The following is a 21674-nucleotide window of genomic DNA, read 5'->3' as shown; positions in this document are numbered from 1 at the left end:
CACACACACACACACACACACACACACACACACGGGGGTGTCAGTGCTCATGGGCAGATAAAGCGGAGGCAGCTCAAGGTCCCTGATGCTGGCGTTCAGTTCAGGTCACGAGAACTCACTCGTGAACTGAGACGCTCTCTCACTCACTCACTCACTCACTCACTCGTCCAATCGTGGCATGCCTGAGGAATGCACCATCACAGTTACACATCTCGTTAAAACCACAAACTACACAAAACGACAAACGGAACAATGTCTTTCCAGAGAATCTCCAAATCAGAAGAGGGGGGAGTGCTCTACCTGTTGCTGCTCGTCAAACAAGATATTTGCCATCCTAATTAGCGCCCCCCCACCCCCCCCCCCCCCCTCGCCCGTGCACTACACAAATAATGCAGTCTATTTGCATGGTCCCTCGAAGGCAAACAGGGGGGTGGGGGGGTGGGGGGGGCCATAACACACCGCGGGCCATACACCGCTCAAACAGCTTGGAGTCCGGACGGGGGTTAGTGGAAGAACATGAACTGAACCGGAGGTTTGTGTGTCTCTCTGCATGACTACTCCTTCAACTGTCAACTACTAACCACGGGACAAAACATCTCCACTTCCAAACCTTTCAACGCATTTCTGCTTCCAAGAGTATCCTTTTGGATTCACTTCGATCAGAGATTGAGGCCCACACATCTCATAATAACCACGCTTTTCCCAGAACTGAAGGTCTGGGAAAAGACCGTTCCAGTACCTAGTTCCCAGTTCATGTTCTTCCAGTTCCCAGCAACGGGACAACGAGTGATGAAAACGGCCCGACTCGAGGGGCGGCACAAAGCATGCATTTGAAAATATCACTGCGCGCATTTGGATAACACTACGACCAATCAGAATAATACAAGGGGGTGACGTATCCAGACCAGCGGAGCTAACCAATAGATTCTTGCCGTATCCGATCAGTAAAACAGCAACGCTTTTGGCCCTGCCTATATCAGATACAATGATGTGATTGGCTAATGTTCTGGGCCAGGGGAATCGGGGAGTGAGCATGCTCTCGCGAGAACTCATTGTTATGTTAATTGTGTTATTGTGTAAGAGTTATTTACATTTAGGCCATATAGCAGTTATTTCCGACGCCTATTTGCATACCCCTGGCGTGAGGGCGACTGCTGTGTTGAGTGGCTAAATGGCCAAGATTATTAGCCCGGTGGGACGTGTTTTGTGTGCGGTTTGCATTTACTGTACTTTGTAGAAAGCGAGAGTAAGAGTGATAAGGCATGGTACATACAGGGGGGTTTACCACACACACACACACACACACACACACACACACACACACACACACACACACACGAGAGAGATGAGGAGGCGAGAGAGAGACGACCCGGGCTGCATCACATGACCAGATTCCAGTGGAGGGTTAACCAATCATGCTCATGTCACATGACCGGCGGCTTGAGGGTCACTTCCGTTGCGTCCAGAAGAGCGTTGCTGTTTTTCTTTCAACCATCAAGGCTGCAGGGATGGTGGGGGGAGGGGGGTTCAGAAGAGGCCGTGCACTAGCACACAGAGGGAGGTCCATTAAAGGAGGATTGAAGTGATTCATGTGTGTGGTCAGTCGTCTTCTGGAGCATCGCAAAGCTACGTGCTGCTCAAGTATCACCACATTACACCACAGTGAAGAGCTTCTGTCTAGCAGGTTCTAGAGCTCCTATCTAGAAGACTCTAGGGCTCCCATCTAGAAGATTCTAGAGCTCCCATCTAGAAGATTCCAGAGCTCCCATCTAGAAGACTCTAGAGCTCCTATCTAGAAGACTCTAGAGCTCCTATCGTGAGGACTACGTCTATCTAGAAGACTCCAGAGAGTCCCGTCCAGCAGGCTGTAGAGGTCCTGCGCTTCCATGAGTGATGGTTGAGGTTCCCATGCCGATAATAAACATCAGGAGACAAATCTTCCGACTGCTTGCGGCTCACTTTCAAAAACGCCGCCTCCCTCTGACCCAGCGGAAACCTGTTCCCCATTAAAGAGCAGAGAGTTCCCAGGACCTCTGTTGTTGTTGTTAGGCCTGCGCCGGGGCCTTGTTTATTTACCCGAGTTATGTATTTAAATAGAAGGGGAGGGGGGGGGGGTGTGGGGGATTGAGTGTAGCACAACAATATCCAACAGTTAGCAAGTGTGTGGGTGACCCGCCCGCCCGCCGCGTGCTAGCTCTGCCATTACGTCTGTGGACACGCTGATATTGTATCTCTAGCTCTGCCCCCGATTTAGCGCTAATCTCTGGGATCCATTCACAGCAAGGCACGGCATGCGCATTCACCGCTATACTGTACATGGTGCATGTAGAAAGAGTTGTTCTCATGACGGCGTTCAGAACGAGCTACGGAGGATTTTGAATTCAGGGCTGGCGAGACAGACATCTTGGGATCACCCTACAACACCACCGACAATGTGGACACCCAACATGTTTGTGCTACGCATGGCCACATACGAAAAGGCTGTAAAGGAAGACGCTGATGATTCAGGCCATGGGAATGAACTCAAGGGTTCAGAATGGAAAACCTCCAACAGGTTTCGCAGTCGTTTGAATAGGTCCCACGAGAGTCCACCATGCAAATGGAAAGGATTTAGAGTCCAAGACCTGAGAACAACTTTGCTGTCTGCTAACCAGGCGCAAGGGAGTCCCCAGATTCATGTGTCCTAGTTTGTATCTCAATGCCACCAGTTTGCATCCGACGAGTTTGCATCTCACATCTCTGCATCTCATCTGGTGTGTTTACATGTGTTCATTTCCATGTCCCCCGTCTCTTTTGAGGCGGGCCATTTTCCCTCTGTGTGTGCATGCGTGCGTGCGTGCGTGCGTGCGTGTTTGTGTGTGCGTTCGCGTCGCAGCATCTGGTTGGCTTGGAAACAGCTGTTTTCCCCACATCAGCGGTTTATAGCTTGCACGTAGTCCAGCCATGTTTTGTTTTTTTCTCTTTCTCTCCCCCTCTGTCGCTGAACAACTGTAAACATCAACCCCCTGACCCCCTGACCCCGCGCCGGGCTTCTCAAAGGAAGACAAACAGCGGGTGTCACCGTGGCCGTTACGGCTTCTAGGAAAATGTTTACACAATATGCAACGGTCTGGTGTGGGAAAGAGGGGCGGCAAGTGTCACAACACAACGCATGAACTCATCGCGTGGTCGGGCAGGAGGACTACCGCCCGCATGGTGTGTGGGAAACAAGCACGCAGTATTAAATGTATTCAGTGGAAGAATTGCTTTGTGCTGTTGTACTGTGTGTTACTGTATCTTTGTAGAATGTACATTTAGGGGATTTGGCTTTTGTCCAAAGCGGTTGACAACCATTCATTCGCGGACACATTCACACACCGGCGACCGCGTCGACCACGCAGGGCGACAGCCGGCTCGTCAGGAGCAGTCGGGGTGAGGGCGTCTTGCTCGGGGACCCTGCGACGCTCGACAGATAGGAGGAGCCGGGGAACCAGCAACCTTCAGTTATCGGTCAAAGCTGCTCCACCTCCAGCGCTACGGTCGCCCCGGTAGAGCTGGAGGAGAGAGGGTTAGACTGGAACACAACACTGCATTGTTTGTAAAAGTCAACAAACATGAGGATTTTTTTTAGAAGAAGGGAAACCATAAGGTTGGCTCAACATTCTCTATTCTCCTTATTTCTACTGATTGCTCGGTGTGAGAACCAGGCAGAGGCTAGAGAGCCGACTGGGTTAGGAGCAACGGGCCTGGCGAGTTAGGCCATCTTGGTTCTTAACGCTAGCTAGGACGCGTGCATCGGTACCCAGCTAGCGCGCACAATAAAGACGGCCTCTAGGCGAGTAACGCCTGGAGGCAATGGGGGCAGCACAACACCTCTCAGCGGCTGTGCAGTTTGCCAGGCCCGTCGCAACAACAAAAACAAAAACCCTTAATGACGTCAACATTAAGGGTGAATGAGCACACAAAAAAACAGCACAAAAACAATGAATAAAGTCATCCTTTGTCTTAGTGTGTGTGTGTGTGTGTTTGTGTTTGTGTGTGCGCGCGCTGTGTGCGATCCAGCGATCGTCCACAAATCGAGACCACCGGGGAGGTAACGGGACCCCTCGGTGGCCAACTATTGATTTCACAGATGCTGGCAATCGGCTACAGAGCGGACTGTTCCCACCGCCAGCCACGCTCTCACTCCCTCGCTCTCACTCCCTCGCTCTCTCTCTCTCCTTCTTTCTTTCTCTCTGGCGCTCTCTCATTCTCTCGCTCTCTTTCTCTTTAGCTGTATATTTCTCCCTCCCTCCCTCCCGCTCTCTCTCTCCCCCCCTCTCCCTCTCCCTCTCTCCCTCCTCCCAGGACTCAACAGGGGAGGAAGGAGCCATAACATCATGTCATCTGCTTTATCCCCGGGTGCTGATTTCAGCACATTGCACGCTGACCCCGTGACCCCCCACTCCTCTACTCCCCGTGCAGTTCCCGGGGCAGACGGGGGCCCGGGTCTGGTCTGGAGCGGCCCGGGAGTGCCCCGGGAGGAGGGAAGGAACCTGATGTCACTGCTTTGAGGAGCAGATGGCGGCGGCGGCGGCTCAACGGACTTGAGGAAGTGAATTGTACAAAGTTCAACGTCTCTGAACAGGCGCAGATTTATCATCACAGGAGCGATACGGCACACAGGGGTGGGCCGTTATATGTAGGCCAACGTGCGTTTGTACACCGCAGATTAAAAAAAAAAAAAGTTCACACCTTCATCACACACACACACACACACACACACACACACACACACACACACACACACACACACACACACACACACACACACACACACACACACACACACACACACACACACACACACACACACACACACACACACACACTTTGCATTTGAATTGTCACATGATCCAGAGCTACAGTGATATAGGCATACAGGTGGGGGACAACAAAGTCAATAAAATGGAGTTCAAGTTGTCAAGAAAGACGTCTACTTTATCTGCATAAGAGCGACATCAGAAAAGCCAAATACATTAGGAAATGTGATGACATTTCCAGAAAACAGCTGTGTCCGAAAATGTAATCATGCGATAAATCCCACAACAGACAGTTAAACTTCTAGGATTTAAAAGGTCTTTGTTCTCAAGCTCCCCAAACAGGAGGGGATCTGCCATTTATTTTAGTAAGTCATATGATATATCATATAAGCCAGACCTTTTCTAATTACACAAAAATCCCTGGTCGTAGACACAAACTTGGCTTGAAAATCCCAGCCAGCAACGAGTATCGGTGGAGTGAAGTTTCTGTTTCTAGTTTCTGAAATAAATACGAGTAGACCGGGAGGCCGACGAGAATGATCGGTCAAGGCCTATATTAATTCTGGTGTGCCGTCGCCCTCTTGTGGCAGATAAACGGCACAGGGAATGTATAAGTCTCAGCAGCAATAGTCTTCAGCAGAGAGGTGTGGTTGCTTTGTTTACGTTTCCTGGCTTGTCTGCATTGCTTTTTGGCGTTTTCTGTGTCGCAGTTTTCTGTGATTTCTGTTCTCGCACTATATTTTGTAGCTCCGCCCAAAAAACACGACTGAAAGTCGTATTGTTTTGCAAAACACACAAGGTACGCAAAGAGTAAGAGTGAGTGTGAACGGAGCAGGCCAGGCCAGTTCAGTTGTTCCAGTTATACTCCATACCTAAAACACTTTTGTGTCAATTGTGTGAATAATTGCCCCGATTTGTCAAGCTTCAAACTGACTTCTGACCGCGGCCATATTTGTGGGCTACATTCTGTACAACTGTGAACAGTGTAGGTCTACTGCAGGGCAACCAAAAAGATCTCAGATCAGATGTCTCCTGAAAATGGTTTGAAGCAGGACATTTCCCTGGCGCTTATCAGAACTTTATTTCACCATTCACCATTGGCACTAGTACTGGGTTTTAGTGAAGTTTTTTTTGTATTTGCAAATAAGATATCAAGGTCTGAAACCTGCGTTATTTACTTAATGCGGGACAGGAAGATCTGTTGAAGTACATACAATATAAAATTTTTGGATATTTTATTTGTCTGTTTATTAAGTATTTGTGTTTTTTTCAGTCCAAAAGGGAAGGAAGGTGAGGTGCATGCGTGTGTGTGTGTGTGTGTGCGTCCGTGCGTGCATGCGAGCGTGCACGCGTGTGCATTCAGAACAGAACAGAAACTACTGACCTATATTTACCAGTCCGGACCTGCAGACCCTTCATTCCACAGAGCTGGGCCCCGCCCACATCGTTAACGAGGTCGTCCCCGACCATCAAGACCTGCAGAGGTGAGAGGATGATTGAGTGAGCAAAGGAGTGAGTGAGAGAGGCAGAAGGGTTGACTAAAAGTGAACACGAAACCATCAACACTGTAGCCCAAAGCAAACAGAGCGTGAAATCTGACAGAGATAGAGCTAGCCAAAATAAAGCATATATAAAAAAATAAGGATGCATTTTTATCGTTGACCTGGTTTGAACTCATAGACTCATGTCTATTATTATTATAATTTATTTATCATGGATTTTGTTCATTTAACAACAATACACAACAGAACAAAGTCAGTTTGATCTTGTAATCTATTTTTTATATGCAGATGACTGCGCTGGCAGTTTCTCACAAGGATGAAAACATTATTGAGAGAACACTTTGTGCAGAACTTCTAAATGTTAGCAGGTGGATGTCTGACAAAAGGTTATCACTTCACTTGGGGAAAACTGAGTCCATATTGTATGGATCAAAAATGAAATTGAAAAAAGCCTCAGATTTTAAAAGGTCCTAGCTGGAGATTCTGAAATGACAGCCAAGGAATCAGTCCGTTCCCTTGCTGTGTATCTTATCTGGTGTAGATCAGGCTCAAAAGGTAATCACCAAAATAAATCAAAGTATGCGTTTTTTGGCCGGAATCTCAAAGTTTCTGGATCAAAAAACAATGGTCATTTTAGCAGGATTATTATTATGATTATGCGTGTGGCTCGTGGTACAATGGTGTCACAATGCATTTGAAACACAGGCTTCAGACCTCGCAAAATAAGTGAGTTAGGCTTATTCTTAACCTCCCAATGAAAACTCATCTTGAATCCTCCCACTTTGAGAGGTTGGGTTGGTTGAGAGTAGAGGATGGCGTATCTCAGATACAGCTGTGCATGGTACATAGGATTGTTTATGGGGACGTGCCCAAATACTTCAGAAATGATTTTAAATCGAGTAAGTGAAGTTCACAGGCAGTCCACTAGGGGTAGCGCAACAGATTTTGTACCCCCCAGAGTTAAAACTAATTTGGGCAAAGATTATTTTCTGTATGCTGGGACTACACTTTGGAACAGATTACCTGGTACACACAAGTCAGTCAGGAACACAGGTAGTTTTAAAAAGGCTTTGAAACAATGGCTTAGACGCCAATCTTAGGCATGTCTTAAATATTATCATTGTCGTTGTCATTGTGTGTGACTTGTATGTGTATTCTATGGTATGTAGTTGTGTACGTTTGTTGAATGATTGATGTATGATTTGCTGCTGCCTGCCACACAGGGACCACAATGGAAATAAGCCTTCTGGCTTTATTCCCTGACTATTTATGTATTTGAATGTATGACACAGAGTGCTGTTCATATTTTATATCAAAATGGTCAAATAAAATCAATCAATCAATCGATCAGCACAATAAGGCACATATGATAAAAAAAGAAAAAAGAAAAAGGGGGACTCAAGCCTATTTTTAACAGGAGAATTCTGATGATTTGTTTGTCCTCCCCAAAGGGCCGTGTTCATTGGGCGTTATGAGTGCCAGTCGTAGCGGTTCTCCTGTACCTGGTGAGGCTGAAGGCCCATGTCACGGAGGACGCTGTGGAAGAACGCAGAGGACGGCTTCCCGATCACCTCCGCCTCTACGTCACAGGCGTACTGGAGAAGGAGAAAGAACGTTGGAAAATGAACACACTCACACACTGGGCAATGATTGACCCGACCGCTTCGAGGCAGCTCCTTTTGTGGGGCGGGTGAGCCAATGTTCCTAGGAATGGCTTACTTCTAGAGCCTTCATATACGGCCCCACGTCCAGACTCAAGCCGTCCGTCTCTTTGTAATATCTCCTGAGAGAGAGAGAGAGAGAGAGGGTAGAGAGAGGGTAGAGAGAGAGAGAGAGAGAGAGAGAGAGAGAGAGAGAGAGAGAGAGAGAGAGGACAGTAAAACAGTTAAAGCAATTATGTGCAGCAATGGTACAAGTCCAACAGTGCAGTCCCTCATCAAACTAACATTGTATTTGGATTTAACCTTTATTAAACCAGGATTAGGCTAATTGAGATTATTAACCTCAATTAGGTCAATTAGTAAATCGTTCAGTAAACAGACAGATCATCAAAAAAATAGGAATAAAAACGAATTCGTTTTCAGTCATCAAATAGTTCAGATGGACAGGTGAGTTGAAACATGACACACACACACGGCAGTGCAGGGCTCTCAAGTCTCACGCATTCGGCGTGAGACACACGCAATTGAACCCATTCACACGCTCACACGCCACACTTCGTATTTTTCACGCAGAGAAATGACCAGGATAGCGCCCACCAATTTGCGCCACTATTTAACAGTGGAACAGGTAGGAATCAAATGGGTTTCCCGTACGTAGGGTAACCAGACGTCCTCTTTTGCCCGGACATGCTCTCTTTTTTAGACACTTTTTAAAAAATGTGTGGCGGAATTTCAAAATCGTCCGGGATTTTATTAAAGCCTCATACATGTTCACATTGAATTTGCGTTGCGTTTCTCTGGGTCGTTCACAAACTAGTTAGGCTACGCCCTCCCCTACTCGGTTCTGTTCGCTTTGCATTGGTGGAAGTGAGTCGGGGGCGTGGTTAAGTAGAGCCTTCCGATTGGACGGTTTGACTTACTTAGTTACCGTCATGTTTTGTATTTTTTTTTTTTTTTTTTTACCATTATTGCTTTATAGGGACAAACATTAACACATTTCTCCTACAGGGGATTGATAAAGTTGTATCTATTGAACAGAAAGAAACACTTGGTCATACTTTACACACTTTACCACAGCATTGGCCTACTGAATGCCAGATATATTTTAAGCATTGGACTGAATGCCACATAAATATATAATTATGTTTTTCACGTTTGCAACGTTTAAAAGTTCAGGGAAAAGTATATGCCTCTACTGGTGTTGCTTAAGCCAATAGCCTTTTGAGGCAGTGTTGTTTCTGAATATTAGTGTTAAGGGCCAATAATGCTTACTATCATACATTAGTCACCATGTGTGTGTGACATGTGTCTGTGGACACAATTGTATGCAGTCACATGTTAATATACGCCCCCACCGCCGCCGACAAAATCTCACTCTGAACTCAGTTCAAAACTTGAGAGCCCTGGCAGTGTCAGTGAGAAACAGTAAAGGGGACACACCTGGTAGCGCACATTGGCAAAGCTGCTGGAAAGGCCAAGCTGAAGTGGTTATTAACAGGCACTATACAAGACATGCAGAGCAGAGTGCTCCTGGCAGGGGGGGTAGAGCGATATCATTTGTGTTGGAGTCTGCGGCTTTTAATCCTTTTCCAGCCATTTGTTTTATTTACTACGCACTTAAGTCAAGAACTACGAGTGTCAATAATCAGAGGTTCTACACATGACTTTCTTTCATAAATGCAGAGAATATTACCCCTCAAAGATTTTATAAAAAATTACGATTTTTTTTTTTTAATTTGCAGTTTCTTTCTATGTTCCATTTGGCAATAGATCCCATTCTGTCGTCGACTCTTACCCTTTTCCGAGAGCGAACAGCACTGGTTTCTCCAGGCCGATGAGAACCCTGAACGCGTCGTTCAGGTTCTGGTAGGTGAACTTGTCTGCCGCGTCGCCGATCACCACACAGTTGGGGTTGGTTTGGTCAACGCCGGCAAACTCAGAGAGCAGTCCTGTAGCAAAACAAAGCACAATACCTCATAATTTTTCCACAATTATTGATCAATCATCAATAATAACCTAATGATATAGGCCTGCTAAAAAAAAAGAAAAAAGTCGAACGATGTAATACCATCATAGACCAGCAGATGGGGTCGCATCCCCCGGTCTTTCAGGACAGCCACGGCTGCGGGGGCGGGGGAGAACACTTCACACACGGAAATGTCAAATCCCATTCCCTGCAGCTTGGCCACAAACTTGTCTCTGCTAGCTTGGGTTTCATTGGTGCAGAAACGCAGCTTCAGGTCCGATGCTTTCAGTCTGAGAACAACACATGCGTGCTATTCAGTTGCGATGCAGCTACACAGCTGCCACTGAACCTTTTGCAAAGTTGCAAAACATGCTTACACTCCTATGACACACACTGCCATTAGTGAACTGCAGCAACAGTAACTGTATATCTGACCCGTAGGCCTACTCACCTTTTCACCGCTTCAACGGAACCAGGGATTGGAGTCACGCCGTCATATAAAACCCCGCACAGATCCAAAATAACACCTTTCAAACTCTCTGCAGAGCTCGTCCAGCAGCTGTCGGCCATGACGAAAGGTCTCGTTCAAGGCGCATGCGCAGAACACGGACTTGTGGCTCATGTAGTCCAAATAGACAAAACACAAACGCAAAGGTCTAACTGTACAATAATTGTTTTATTATTAGTTTGGCGTGTTTTTCTGGCGCTTTTAACCCAACCTTTAGCCTACATGAGGGAGACACGGAACAAAAAAAAAGAACAACAAAATGAAACAAAGAGAAATAAAATGTGTGTGGAGCGCAAGGGGTACACACACATCTCCTTACTCAACTGATACACCGGAGTGCATCACCGGTCCGGTAGTGTGATCAAAGCTCAAAGGGTCGGGGGGTAATTGATCCAATCACACGCAACCGAGGCGACACATTGCAGCATGCGCGAAGGAAGGTTGCGCCTCCGCTTCCGATTGGCTGGGACCCGGGGTGTGTGACGCAGGCGCGGCGTGTTCCTTAACAGGCACCGCCCCCTCCGTCACCCCCTTCACATCCACGCAGAACCCGCCCGGCGTCGCTCCGCTCCTCTCCTCTCCGCCGGCCGTCGACCGCATCCCGAAGAGCCTGAAGAGCGCTCGGGTCTGAAGAGCATCTGTCTGTCACATCTCAGCATCTCGGGGGTACGAGCGTTTCCTCTCTGCTCTCTTAACATCAGCTTTATGTAGTAGTAATTGTCTGAGGGGATGTCTGCACGCAAGTCTCCTCCCATCATCTGACTGAGAGGCTACGGTTAGCTGCGCTGCTAGTGTCTGACCCCATAGGCTAACTAGTGTTGTTATAACATTATTATAAGGGTCATGCACTCGTTGTCTGGGGCGTGTGTGTTTGGGGTCGGGTTATAACCTCGGTAATAGGATGAGGTAGGTGTGTGCGGCCGATTGTAACAGTGTTGCGCATGAATCATGTCTTGTTATTGAACAGGTTTTTAATTGCATCAGTGGACGCCAATCAGGATCTGGAGACGTGTTACGTGTCCGCTCTTCTTCAGGGGAACATTATTTGTGATGTACACTTATTAATTATACGGGCAAAAAAAGTTTAGCAAATAGAACCTGCGTAGCCTGCTGTCAACAACTGTATTGGAGAATGCATTGGTAAATATGAGTCGCCTGCTCGCTTCATAAGCACAGATCGATCGATGACGCTCATTCATAATGATCGCTACAGTCGTGGCTGTGGACTACGAGTAAAGCGGTGGTTAGTGTCTATGAGTGACGCAGTTTGCAGCTCAGACCAGCTCCCGCCCGGTCTTAATTTAGCCAGCGGAGGTTTGTCTGCGGGGGGCCGCTCTCTGGCAGCCTATCACCTTTCAGCACTTGCAGGGTAGTCTCTGTAAACTATCTGCACACAACTCACGTTTTTTTTTTTAATCTTGAACGAATCATCGAATGATCGATTGTATCTGAGCCACCACTAACATGTGGTGGTTGGTTTTGAGTGTATCGGTGCTGTCAGCTCGTTCATGGTGTATTCAATAGTAGTAACAACAGTGGTGGTAATATTTATAAATGTATAATCTATTTACAATATCACGTAAACATGACGGTTGACTGTTATTGGCAAAAGGGCAATTCTTATAAAGTTATATATACCATAATTGTTGTATTGTATGTTATGTCACCATTTACGTGAATAATGTAATACTTCCAATTAAGTCCAGGCAACACTATTGTCACAAAATCGTCTCCTTTAATCCAGTGCGTCACAGGGATAGAAACCCAAACCCACCAGGTGACACACTATCTCGTTGATAAGGCACACACCGTCTGAATCCGCCGCAGCTGCTGCTGCCGTGGGACAGAATCAACTGGAAGCCAGGCTCCGGGCGTCCATTATGACGCCCGGAGCGACTGTTGACGTGGACTCTGGGGCCCTCGCTGGCCGTCCGGTCTGCTGCTTTGTCTAAACATAAAAGATAGAGCTTCCCTCAGCAGACCTCCTAATGCTCCCCGTGCCATTGGCTGCGCTGGAATCACTCAAACCTTTATTGGTATAATGGGGTTTGTGAGTGTGACGGATGAGAGTGTTGTAATGTTGGCAAGGAACGGAGATTAGACTTCGGGGGCACACATGCACACATGACCATGTGGACCTTGACATGTCAATACGTTGGCCCGGGCCAAGATACTGAATCCTGCATATTCTTATGTCTATATATTGTGAGATACTTGGTATCGATATCAAGTGTTTACATTTTTGGTGGAACAAATACTCCCAGCTAGAATTCTGCAGAACGTCACATCTTTCAAACATCTTTTTAGAAGTTTATTCCTGTCCTTTCTCAGATAGTCCAAAAAATGATAAAGCTGTTCATCAAATGCTGGTGGTTGTTGTTGTTGTCGCTGTGGTTGAAGATACAAAAGACAATCGTCTGAAAAAGAGGTCAATCAATTTGAATATTTACCACCAAAATCAACATCTGCGTGGATTTGGCCCATGTGTTTAGTTTTAAGATAACGTCTTTAAAATAAACAAGGATTAGGGTTAAGTTCTACTGCCATCATCAATAATAGCCTACAACAAGCATAACCTACAGTGTCTTTTTTATTTACCCTTTACCCAATACCCTTTTTTTTTTTTACCCAATCACTGTTGTTGACCTAAGAATAAAAAAAAAGCCTAACCGTTTTGAACACGTATCCAAACATCTGCATACAGTGAACGGCTGAGTGCCCTTGTACTAGTTCCTCGTCTGTGTCGTTTCCACATGTTGTCGTTACACCCACAGAAGCCCCGCCCCTCAATTCATCTGATTGGACGATAGAAAAAAAAAAATGCGAGGCACACAGAGCGGAGAAACACAAGGCGCTTAAAAAAACACCAAAGCAGCGAGGAGAAAAGCACGACTCCCATGGACACACGGTTACAAAAAACAAAAAAGCAAAAACAGAAAAAAAAAACAAAGCCTAATCCAACGTCTGCTGCTTTCCCCTCCGTCCAGCAGAACGCAGTGTCGCCGACGGGGATGATCTCCAAGATGAGCCGCGGTCTGGGCCGCGCCGCCGCGCCGCTGCTGGCCCGCGCCCTGCACTCGGGCGCCCGCACCTCCTCCTCCACCGCCGCCAGCGAGCGGGCCCAGAGGCCGCTCACCTCCGAGGAGGTGTACGCCCGCGAGGCAAAGTACGGCGCCCACAACTACCACCCGCTGCCCGTGGCGCTGGAGAGGGGCGAAGGTACGTCACGCTCCCCCCCCCCCACGGGTCGCCGCCCGTTTCCTGTGGTCGTAGTAGGTCGAGTCTTTTCCAATTCTGACGCCAGTATTGGAAACCCCTCCGATCGGGTATCGGCGAGTCTAGGCGGCATGTGGCTCAGGAGGTAGAGCGGGTTGGCTGGTAACCTCGAGGTTGCTGGTTCGATCCCCGGGCTCCTCCTAGCTGTGAGTGTCGAGGTGTGCCCTGAGAGAGACGCCTCGCCCTGACTGCTCCTGACTGAGCTGGCTGTCGCCTTGCATGGCTGACTCTGACGCCGTCGGTGTGTGCATGAATGGTGCTGAATGGCGCTTTGGGTGGCCTCTGGTTACAAAAAAGCGCTGTATAAATGCAGTCCATTTATCATTTACCATATGCGCCGATCCAATACCGATACTAGCTCATTTACTACACAGGCAAAGAACATCACAAACACGTGCAACATTCAGCTGCAAGTCAGAATGGGAAACTGGTCGTCTCCGATCTACGTGCGTTCCAGCTACCAAGTCGGAAAAACATGGATGCTTACGCTTAACTACAAGAATATAAATGTCTTATTTATAGATTATAAATGTAAATGATCTAGTTCTGGAAAAAAAACAACTATACGAATCCATAACATCTTTCAGCACTTTTCTTATCCGTCTTGGGGCTGTTGTACAGTTCATGGGCTATTTAATGTAAATAATGACGATAATACTGATAATACTATGCATAACCATCGAAGGGCATGCTACTTATCTATTTACAAAGGTTACAAAGATGCCTAACCCCAACACCCTAATCTCTAATCCAATATTTATATAACCTTGGTATATTTTAGGCTTAACACGGCTCTTATCCGTTTATATTCATTCAGTGTATCATCTGAATGAATAAATAGTAGTAATAATAGTATAATAGTAACAGTTAGTAGTAACAGAACAGAACCCAAAACCTTTAACCATTGTCTTATTTCATGTCATCGTGAACATGGTCATCTTTGCCATTTGGTCACAGTTACTCAGATAGATCTGTATTTTTAAAAGTCCTACGTTTTTGCCTCCCCAAAACACTTTGCCTTAACTAAAACACAGGCTTGTACGTGTGGGACGTGGAGGGGAACCGCTACTTTGACTTCCTGAGTGCCTACAGCGCGGTCAACCAGGGCCACTGCCACCCTAAGATCATCGCGGCGCTCACCGCACAGGCGTCCCGCCTCACGCTCACCTCCCGGGCCTTCTACAACGACGTGCTGGGCTCCTACGAGGAGTACATCACCAACCTGTTCGGCTACCACAAGGTGCTGCCCATGAACACGGGTAAGGGCCCCTACGAGGCTCCTATGAGGCCCCTATGAGGAGTACATCACCAGCATCAGTTCAGTTCAGTTCAGTTTCAGTTTATTGTCCCCTAAGGGAAACTTGTCTTGCAGCCAGGTAACATACAGGTACAGTAGCACAACAGATAAACACACATACATACAAGTAATAACACCAACTACTATAAGTAAAAACACTGTTACACTACTACTCATCTAGCGAATTGTGCAAATTTACCAACCGTATTGCACTTGGAATAAAAGAGCTCCTTGTCCTGTTGAGCTTAAAACCAGGGACTCTAAATCTTCGGCCAGATGGAAGGACCTCGAATAAACAGTGAAGGGGATGGTTTACACAGTCTAGTATACCATTTGCCTTCCGCACCGCACAACCTGTTTCTCATAAATATTGGTCAAGGTGACCTGAGGACAACCAATCATCTTACCAGCCACCTTCACAATATGGCTGAGGTTGTTTCGGCATGTTCGGCTACCGCAAGGTGCTGCCCCTGAACACGGGTCTCGTTTTTTTTGCACCTTATCCCTTTTTCTTGTTTCTCCTCATGAAGGGGTCGAGGGCGGAGAGACGGCCTGCAAGCTGGCCCGCAAGTGGGCTTACACGGTGAAGGGAGTGCCCAAGAACAAGGCCAAAATCATCTTCGCCGGTAAGTGGGGAAAACGGAGGACACCAGCTACAGCGTTGTGGTCGTCGTCGTACTTTTTGAAGGATCCCTCTAAACGGATCTTTCTTAAACTCTGCATTCAACATCTCACTCTGCTCACCTTTTAGTGATGCATTTCTTTGTCTACACTGTTTTTTTTTTTTTATGTACTTTCGTGTCATGAAACAAAGTCTTTGAGTAGTTAAGAAAAAACGCTTTAGAAAAAAAAAAGTATTATTAGTAAAATTACTATAATTATAAATACTATGGAATACAAATATATTGTGAGCTACACTTGGTGTTATTACAGTCCTGTACTGTGGTATTCAAGTGTCCCATTTTCATCCTTTTTTTCGTCCGACCAGAGGGAAACTTCTGGGGAAGAACCATGGCGGCCATCTCCAGCTCCACAGACCCCAGCAGCTACGAGGGCTTTGGTCCCTTCATGCCCGGCTTTGAGCTCATACCGTACAACGACATTCCCTCGCTGGAGGTACATTCCAGCACCGCTGCCTCGCCCCTTCTTTGGGAACGTCTAAAGGGCCAAACTGATCTTTTTATCTGAGTTAAAGCTGCTGTGGCCTCTGCGGCCAGCATACCTCACACCATTGTCACGGAGGACACACCTCGACTAGCTGGTTCACACTCTCTCTGTCTCCCTCTGTCTCTCCACCACCACCAGAAAGCTCTTCAGGACCCCAACGTGGCGGCCTTCATGGTGGAGCCCATCCAGGGCGAGGCCGGGGTGGTGGTGCCCGACCAGGGCTACCTCACCAAAGTCAGGGAGCTCTGCACCCAGCACAACGTGAGTGACTCCTGGCCGGTGCGAAGCTATTCGCAAGCGCCTCACCGGAGGCCGTAAAGAGCCTCGGCAGCAGTAAAAGGTCTAATGAAGGGGGTGAAACGTCTTGTGTACACACAGGCCGTCATTATTGTGATCGTGTCCGTGTGCAAACGTGTCATCTGACCTGGGGTCCGTCGTTCTTTGGACACGCTGACGGCTGACACAGGTGCTGTGGATCGCCGACGAGGTCCAGACGGGACTGGCGCGGACGGGCAGGCGGCTGGCTGTGGACCACGAGGGGGTGCGGCCCGACATGGTCATCCTGGGAAAGGCGCTGTCTGGGGGGGTCTACCCGGTACGTGACCGCCCTGCCCCGGGCCTCCCTCTCCGGGCACGTCTCTCTCGCTTTTCCTTGAGCTAGCCAGTTAGCTCGGTTGGTTTGTAAAGGGACAGACACGAGACACGTTAGACTAGCGGTCTTGTGTGTTTTTGTACGAGCTTACACTGATATGCAATACCCGCCCACGGGATGGGTTTTCAAAACTCAACCCTAACATGAAATAACACCAGTTTAACACGCACAAATAAAAGATGAATCATTTACATTCAGGGGATTAAGCATACACTTTTGTCCAAAGCAACCTCCAACAATTAAGTCACATTCACACACCGACGGCAGAGTCAACCGCGCAAGGCGAAAGCCAGCTCAGTAAGGGATCAGTTAAGGGTCAGGTGTCTTGACCCTTGACACCTCGACACTCAACGCTAGGAGGAGCCGGGGCTCGAACCAGCAACCTTCCGGTTACGAGCCAAACCCGCTCTACCAACCTGAGCTGTTGCCGACAATCGGCATTAAAAAGAAAAGGAGATCACCCCATGGACATGGAGTGTTTGCCGTGATATGGTGTGACGGTTCAGGTGTGACAGCAAGCTTTGTTCGCCCCTGGGTGCTGCAGATCTCGGCCGTGCTGTGTGACGACGAGGTGATGCTGACCATCAAGCCCGGCGAGCACGGATCCACGTACGGCGGGAACCCCCTGGCCTGTCAGGTCGCCATGGCGGCGCTGGAGGTCAGTGCTGCTGTTTCAGACTGCAGAACATGCAGAACATGCAGAACATGCATACATACATACAGTACATACAAGTACATACATACATACAGTACATCCATCCATCCATGCATGCTGCATGAGGGTGACTCAAGTGCGAAGCAAAAAGCAGGATAAGTTGTAGTTTATTGTAGTTTTATTCCACAGAATAAAAAAAGTTCAAAAAGCTCAGAAGATCCAAAAAAAAAAAATCTGCCTATAAATCAGAAGGGCAAAAAAACCAAATCCGACAGCTAGCCAAAAGGGTAATCCAAAGATCAGGGTTAGGTGACAGACAGGTTGGCAACAAGATCAATCCAGTTCAGAGCAAACATAGACAGAGGTCAAGACGACCGTTACTCTCAGGCTGGCTTTACACGACAACGCTCCCGGGTGAAACCGACAAAATATTTTATCAGATGTGCCTTTTGTTTAGACAGCGACAGCGTTGCGTTTCCGTCTAAAGGGTTAACAACACAAAAGTGTGCTCTGAGCTGCTCACGCTGGCTCTTGTCCCGTACACGTTTACGTCACATCCACGTGCAGCAACAGGCAAACCACAACAAACATGTCGGATTTCACACACTTTTGCGTCACCATATGCACGCAGATTTCCACCCAAAGACGCTCGCCTAAACGCGGAATGAAAAGTGGGAACGCAACGCCACTTTTGTGTTCAGATCGTTGTCGTGTAAAGCCAGCCTCAGGGTTCAGTGAAGACTCAACAGAGACAGAGTGAAGAGACCAGGTTTGAGTGCTGAACAACTCAGATGATTAGTTAACAGGGGGCAGGTGAGTGATCAGCAGAGACATACTTAGGCAGGAAAAGCACAGAGAACAGACAGTTGGAATTGGCGACATCTAGTGGTTATCTAAAAGTCCAACATTGTGACGCATGATACACACATGAAGCCAAACTTCTATGGCAACTTCTTTTTTTTTTTCTTTTTTTATTAGGTTTTCACAAAGTATCACACAGAACAGCTCAACATTATTAAAACAAGAAAAATAACTAAATAATAATAATACAAAATGATCAACAAATACTGTAAAGGAAATAATAGTTGTCTGGTAGTATCTCAATGTTCACTCTAAAATATTCGGATTGGGCATTCATTTATACTGTGTCACAGCTCTTATAAATGTTATAAATGTTTTCTAGGACAACTTCCCTGTATTCGACTTGAGGTTGTGCATATATTTCTGAGTGATTTTAAAAGCAGTGATATCATGCCACCAGGTGTGAGTGATTAGCCATTACAAGCCGTTTTTTAACATGTGTTTTAGTGACATCACAAGAGGGCTTGTCCACCTAGATGAATGCTGGATAGGATCAGTCTACCAGCTTACCCCGTCCATCTAGGTGGACACTCCCACTTGTGATGTCACTAAAACACAGGAGAAGGCTTGTAATGGCTAATCACTCTCACACCTGCTGGCAGAATATCACCACTCTAAACACGTGCTTTGATAAAAGTAGAGCAAGGTCTGCACCCTGTGCACTGCTATCAAAGGGTTTATTAATTAACTTGTTATTTATATTAATTTTATATTATATATTATATTAAACACTGTATACAATTATTTCATACGCATTAAGTAAGGTAATGAGTATGTAATAATTGGAGAAAATATCTACATCTTTCACCACATCAGTCAGTCAAAGTCAACAGTCAAAGTCAGCTTTATTGTCAATTCCAAAATATGTGGCAGACAAATAGTGGAATCGAAATTACATTTACCTCAGCCTGAACATCTCCCCGCCCCGGCCCCCACCTCCCCCCCCTTCCCCCCCTCCCCCCCCCCCCCCCCCCATTGGTGGCTCCAACAGGTGATGGAGGAGGAGCGCCTGGCGGAAAACGCAGAGTGGATGGGCCAGATCCTGCGCTCGGAGCTGAGGAAGCTGCCGAGCGAAGTGGTGACCTGCGTCAGGGGGAAGGGCCTGCTGAACGCCATCGTCATCAAGGAGACTAAAGGTGCGTTCTTCACACACACACACACACACACCAAAAAAACAAAAACGAAGGGAAGGCCGTGACAGCCTATCAGGATTGAACCGCAACACTGAGGTGAAAGAGATTGGTGCTGGTTGCGGACTCCCGTAGCGCTATGTAATGTCATTAAAATATCGACATTATATAACATATCACGGCCAAAAGCTGTGTGCGCCTCCGGATGAGACTATGAACCCCAAACGACGGTGTTGGGTTCTCCGACTTCTCTGGTACTTCCACAACAAGCAAAGACTCCTAGTGGTGGTGGTGATCTCCGCCTTGGTTGAGAAGGAATCAGGGGAAAGAAGCGTTGTTGTTCACAAGAGAGCCCCTCCTCCTCCTCCAATATTCTTCAAAGCGATCGCACAAGCATTTTGAAGTTCGCCCGATCAAACGTATGTATGTATTCGGGTCGAATATTTGCTTCGCTTTTTGTTGTGAACGCACAGTGAAGGTACGGGCTGGCACTGGCCCCCTGGTGGTAGAACTGGGAGTTTGGTCAGCTGACGAGGCGATGCTAGGGTGTCGGTGTCAGAGAAGAAGGCCAACCCCAAGTTAGGATACAAGGGAATCACGTGCGTGTAATTATTAATAGAGGCGGGCTTTAACCTGGAACAATCTGCTTGACCTCAGAGGACCAAACTGTCCTTCCAATGAACTCTGTCATTTAAAACAATACAGTAAGAGAGTTAGGAAATATCAAAATCTGTTTACTTCACTCGTCAGGAGTCATTTATTTAGTACATCCTTTGAATTGACTATTAAGTCATTACAATTATTAGGGACAAATGTTATGTTCTGTATTTCTAATTCTATAATGTTTTCGCACACACGTGCTAATAAATGCACGGGGGGTTCACGATTTTGTCATTTCCCCGTCCCAGATTACGACGCCTGGCAGGTGTGCCTGCGTCTCCGCGACAACGGACTCCTGGCCAAACCCACCCACGGTGACATCATACGCCTGGCCCCGCCCCTCATCATCAAGGAGCACGAGGTGCTGGAATGCGTCGATATCATTCGCAAGACCATCATGTCCTTCTAGAGCTGCTCCCCAGAGGAAGAGTGGGGGGGGGTCCGGACTGCAGACGCAGGGACAGAGGGGGGGGGGGGGGGGGGGGGGCCTTCTCAGACTGCGGTGGATGCAGTGGACTTGAAAGTGTTTTGAAACCTTGAAACGATTGTATGTATTTGGAGTAGGGCACCGAATCGAAATTGTGTCAATTAATCGATGCCGTTTGCTCAATCATGTGCTCATCGTTTAGGGGGGAACATGTGACGTCTGTCCTGCAGAACGTTCCTTGGGAACCGGAGCCTAGGTGGAAGAAGGCTTTCTCCTGTTTGTGTTCTGGCTTTAAATGGCGGTGGCGAAAGGGTTTGGGAGAGTTGTAAATCAGCGATGACGAGTTCAGTGTGTGTTCTCTGTGTCCATTATGACTTGAGGAAGGAAGGAGGGAAACTAACGGTATTTAAACATTTGTTGTTGAATGTGATTCATACTTAATATTTTAATATTGGTTCCTGACAGTTCCTTGAATAAAAATATTGTTTAATTGGCGACGGTTGCTGTTTGTGAACACTAGATGGCGCTATGCACTTAAAGATCTCGATTCAACGTGTGTCGGCACAAATCTTGCGCCTGTAACGGTAAATAAATTACATTTTAATTACACTATTTCAAATTCGGCATGTCATATTGTCAAAACATTTATAAATCAGCACTCACTGATTTAAAAACTGGATTCCGACGTGAATGATTGTATGAACGACAAATCCTTTACAGATTTGAGTGTCTCCAAAATAAGAGACCTCGATTTGAGACCCTTTTAGATTTGAGACGTTTGACATTTGAGAGAAGCGGCTGCTATGCGGATACTAGATTGATCTGGGATCGTGTGGTCGTGTCTGGCTGCAGGGTCGACCAGAGTCCAGCCTCCAGAGGCTCTCCATGTTCCCCTCGGTCAGCTGCTGGGTCTGACCTCTGGTCCGCTGGGCCGCCGGCTCCTGCAGCGACCCAGTGAGCGTATATCCTCGGATAATAACAATAACCGAGACGGACGGTAGCTCACTTTTTAATCACACAGTTACACAACCCGTTGTTGGAATCACCGTCTGGCGAAGATAGCGTCACAGACAAGTGGGCGAGTTGTTTCTGCAGTTGTTATGATAGGGTAATTCAGTCATGTGGAAGGTC

General features: G+C 47.2%; 2 protein-coding genes across 3 annotated transcripts; one reads left to right on the top strand and one right to left on the bottom strand.

The window, feature by feature from the left end:
* Positions 1-4866: 4866 nt before the first annotated feature.
* On the bottom strand, positions 4867-10845 carry lhpp (phospholysine phosphohistidine inorganic pyrophosphate phosphatase). The gene is made up of 6 exons (XM_084485893.1): positions 10362-10845; positions 10013-10200; positions 9740-9893; positions 8003-8066; positions 7786-7878; positions 4867-6257 (listed from the first exon to the last, which is right to left on the bottom strand). The coding sequence occupies exons 1-6, from the start codon at positions 10478-10480 to the stop codon at positions 6141-6143; spliced, it is 735 nt and encodes a 244-aa protein (XP_084342019.1). The 5' UTR covers positions 10481-10845; the 3' UTR covers positions 4867-6140.
* Positions 10846-10939: 94 nt separating this feature from the next.
* On the top strand, positions 10940-21038 carry oat (ornithine aminotransferase). 2 transcript variants are annotated; one of them, XM_084485891.1, is made up of 10 exons: positions 10940-11084; positions 13409-13637; positions 14729-14953; positions 15522-15617; positions 15980-16107; positions 16297-16419; positions 16625-16753; positions 17355-17468; positions 19318-19462; positions 20365-21038. In XM_084485891.1, exons 2-10 carry the CDS (start codon positions 13430-13432, stop codon positions 20523-20525), a joined length of 1329 nt encoding a protein of 442 aa, XP_084342017.1. In that variant the 5' UTR covers positions 10940-11084; positions 13409-13429; the 3' UTR covers positions 20526-21038. The 2 variants fall into 2 exon arrangements, with proteins under 2 accessions (XP_084342017.1, XP_084342018.1); XM_084485892.1 differs by having other exon boundaries at positions 10961-11084; positions 13406-13637.
* The last annotated feature ends 636 nt before the right edge of the window (positions 21039-21674 follow it).

Source organism: Micromesistius poutassou, assembly GCF_964030765.1.
Source record: "Micromesistius poutassou genome assembly, chromosome: 21".
NCBI lineage: Eukaryota > Metazoa > Chordata > Actinopteri > Gadiformes > Gadidae > Micromesistius > Micromesistius poutassou.
This window is presented reverse-complemented; position numbering and strand designations above follow the sequence as displayed.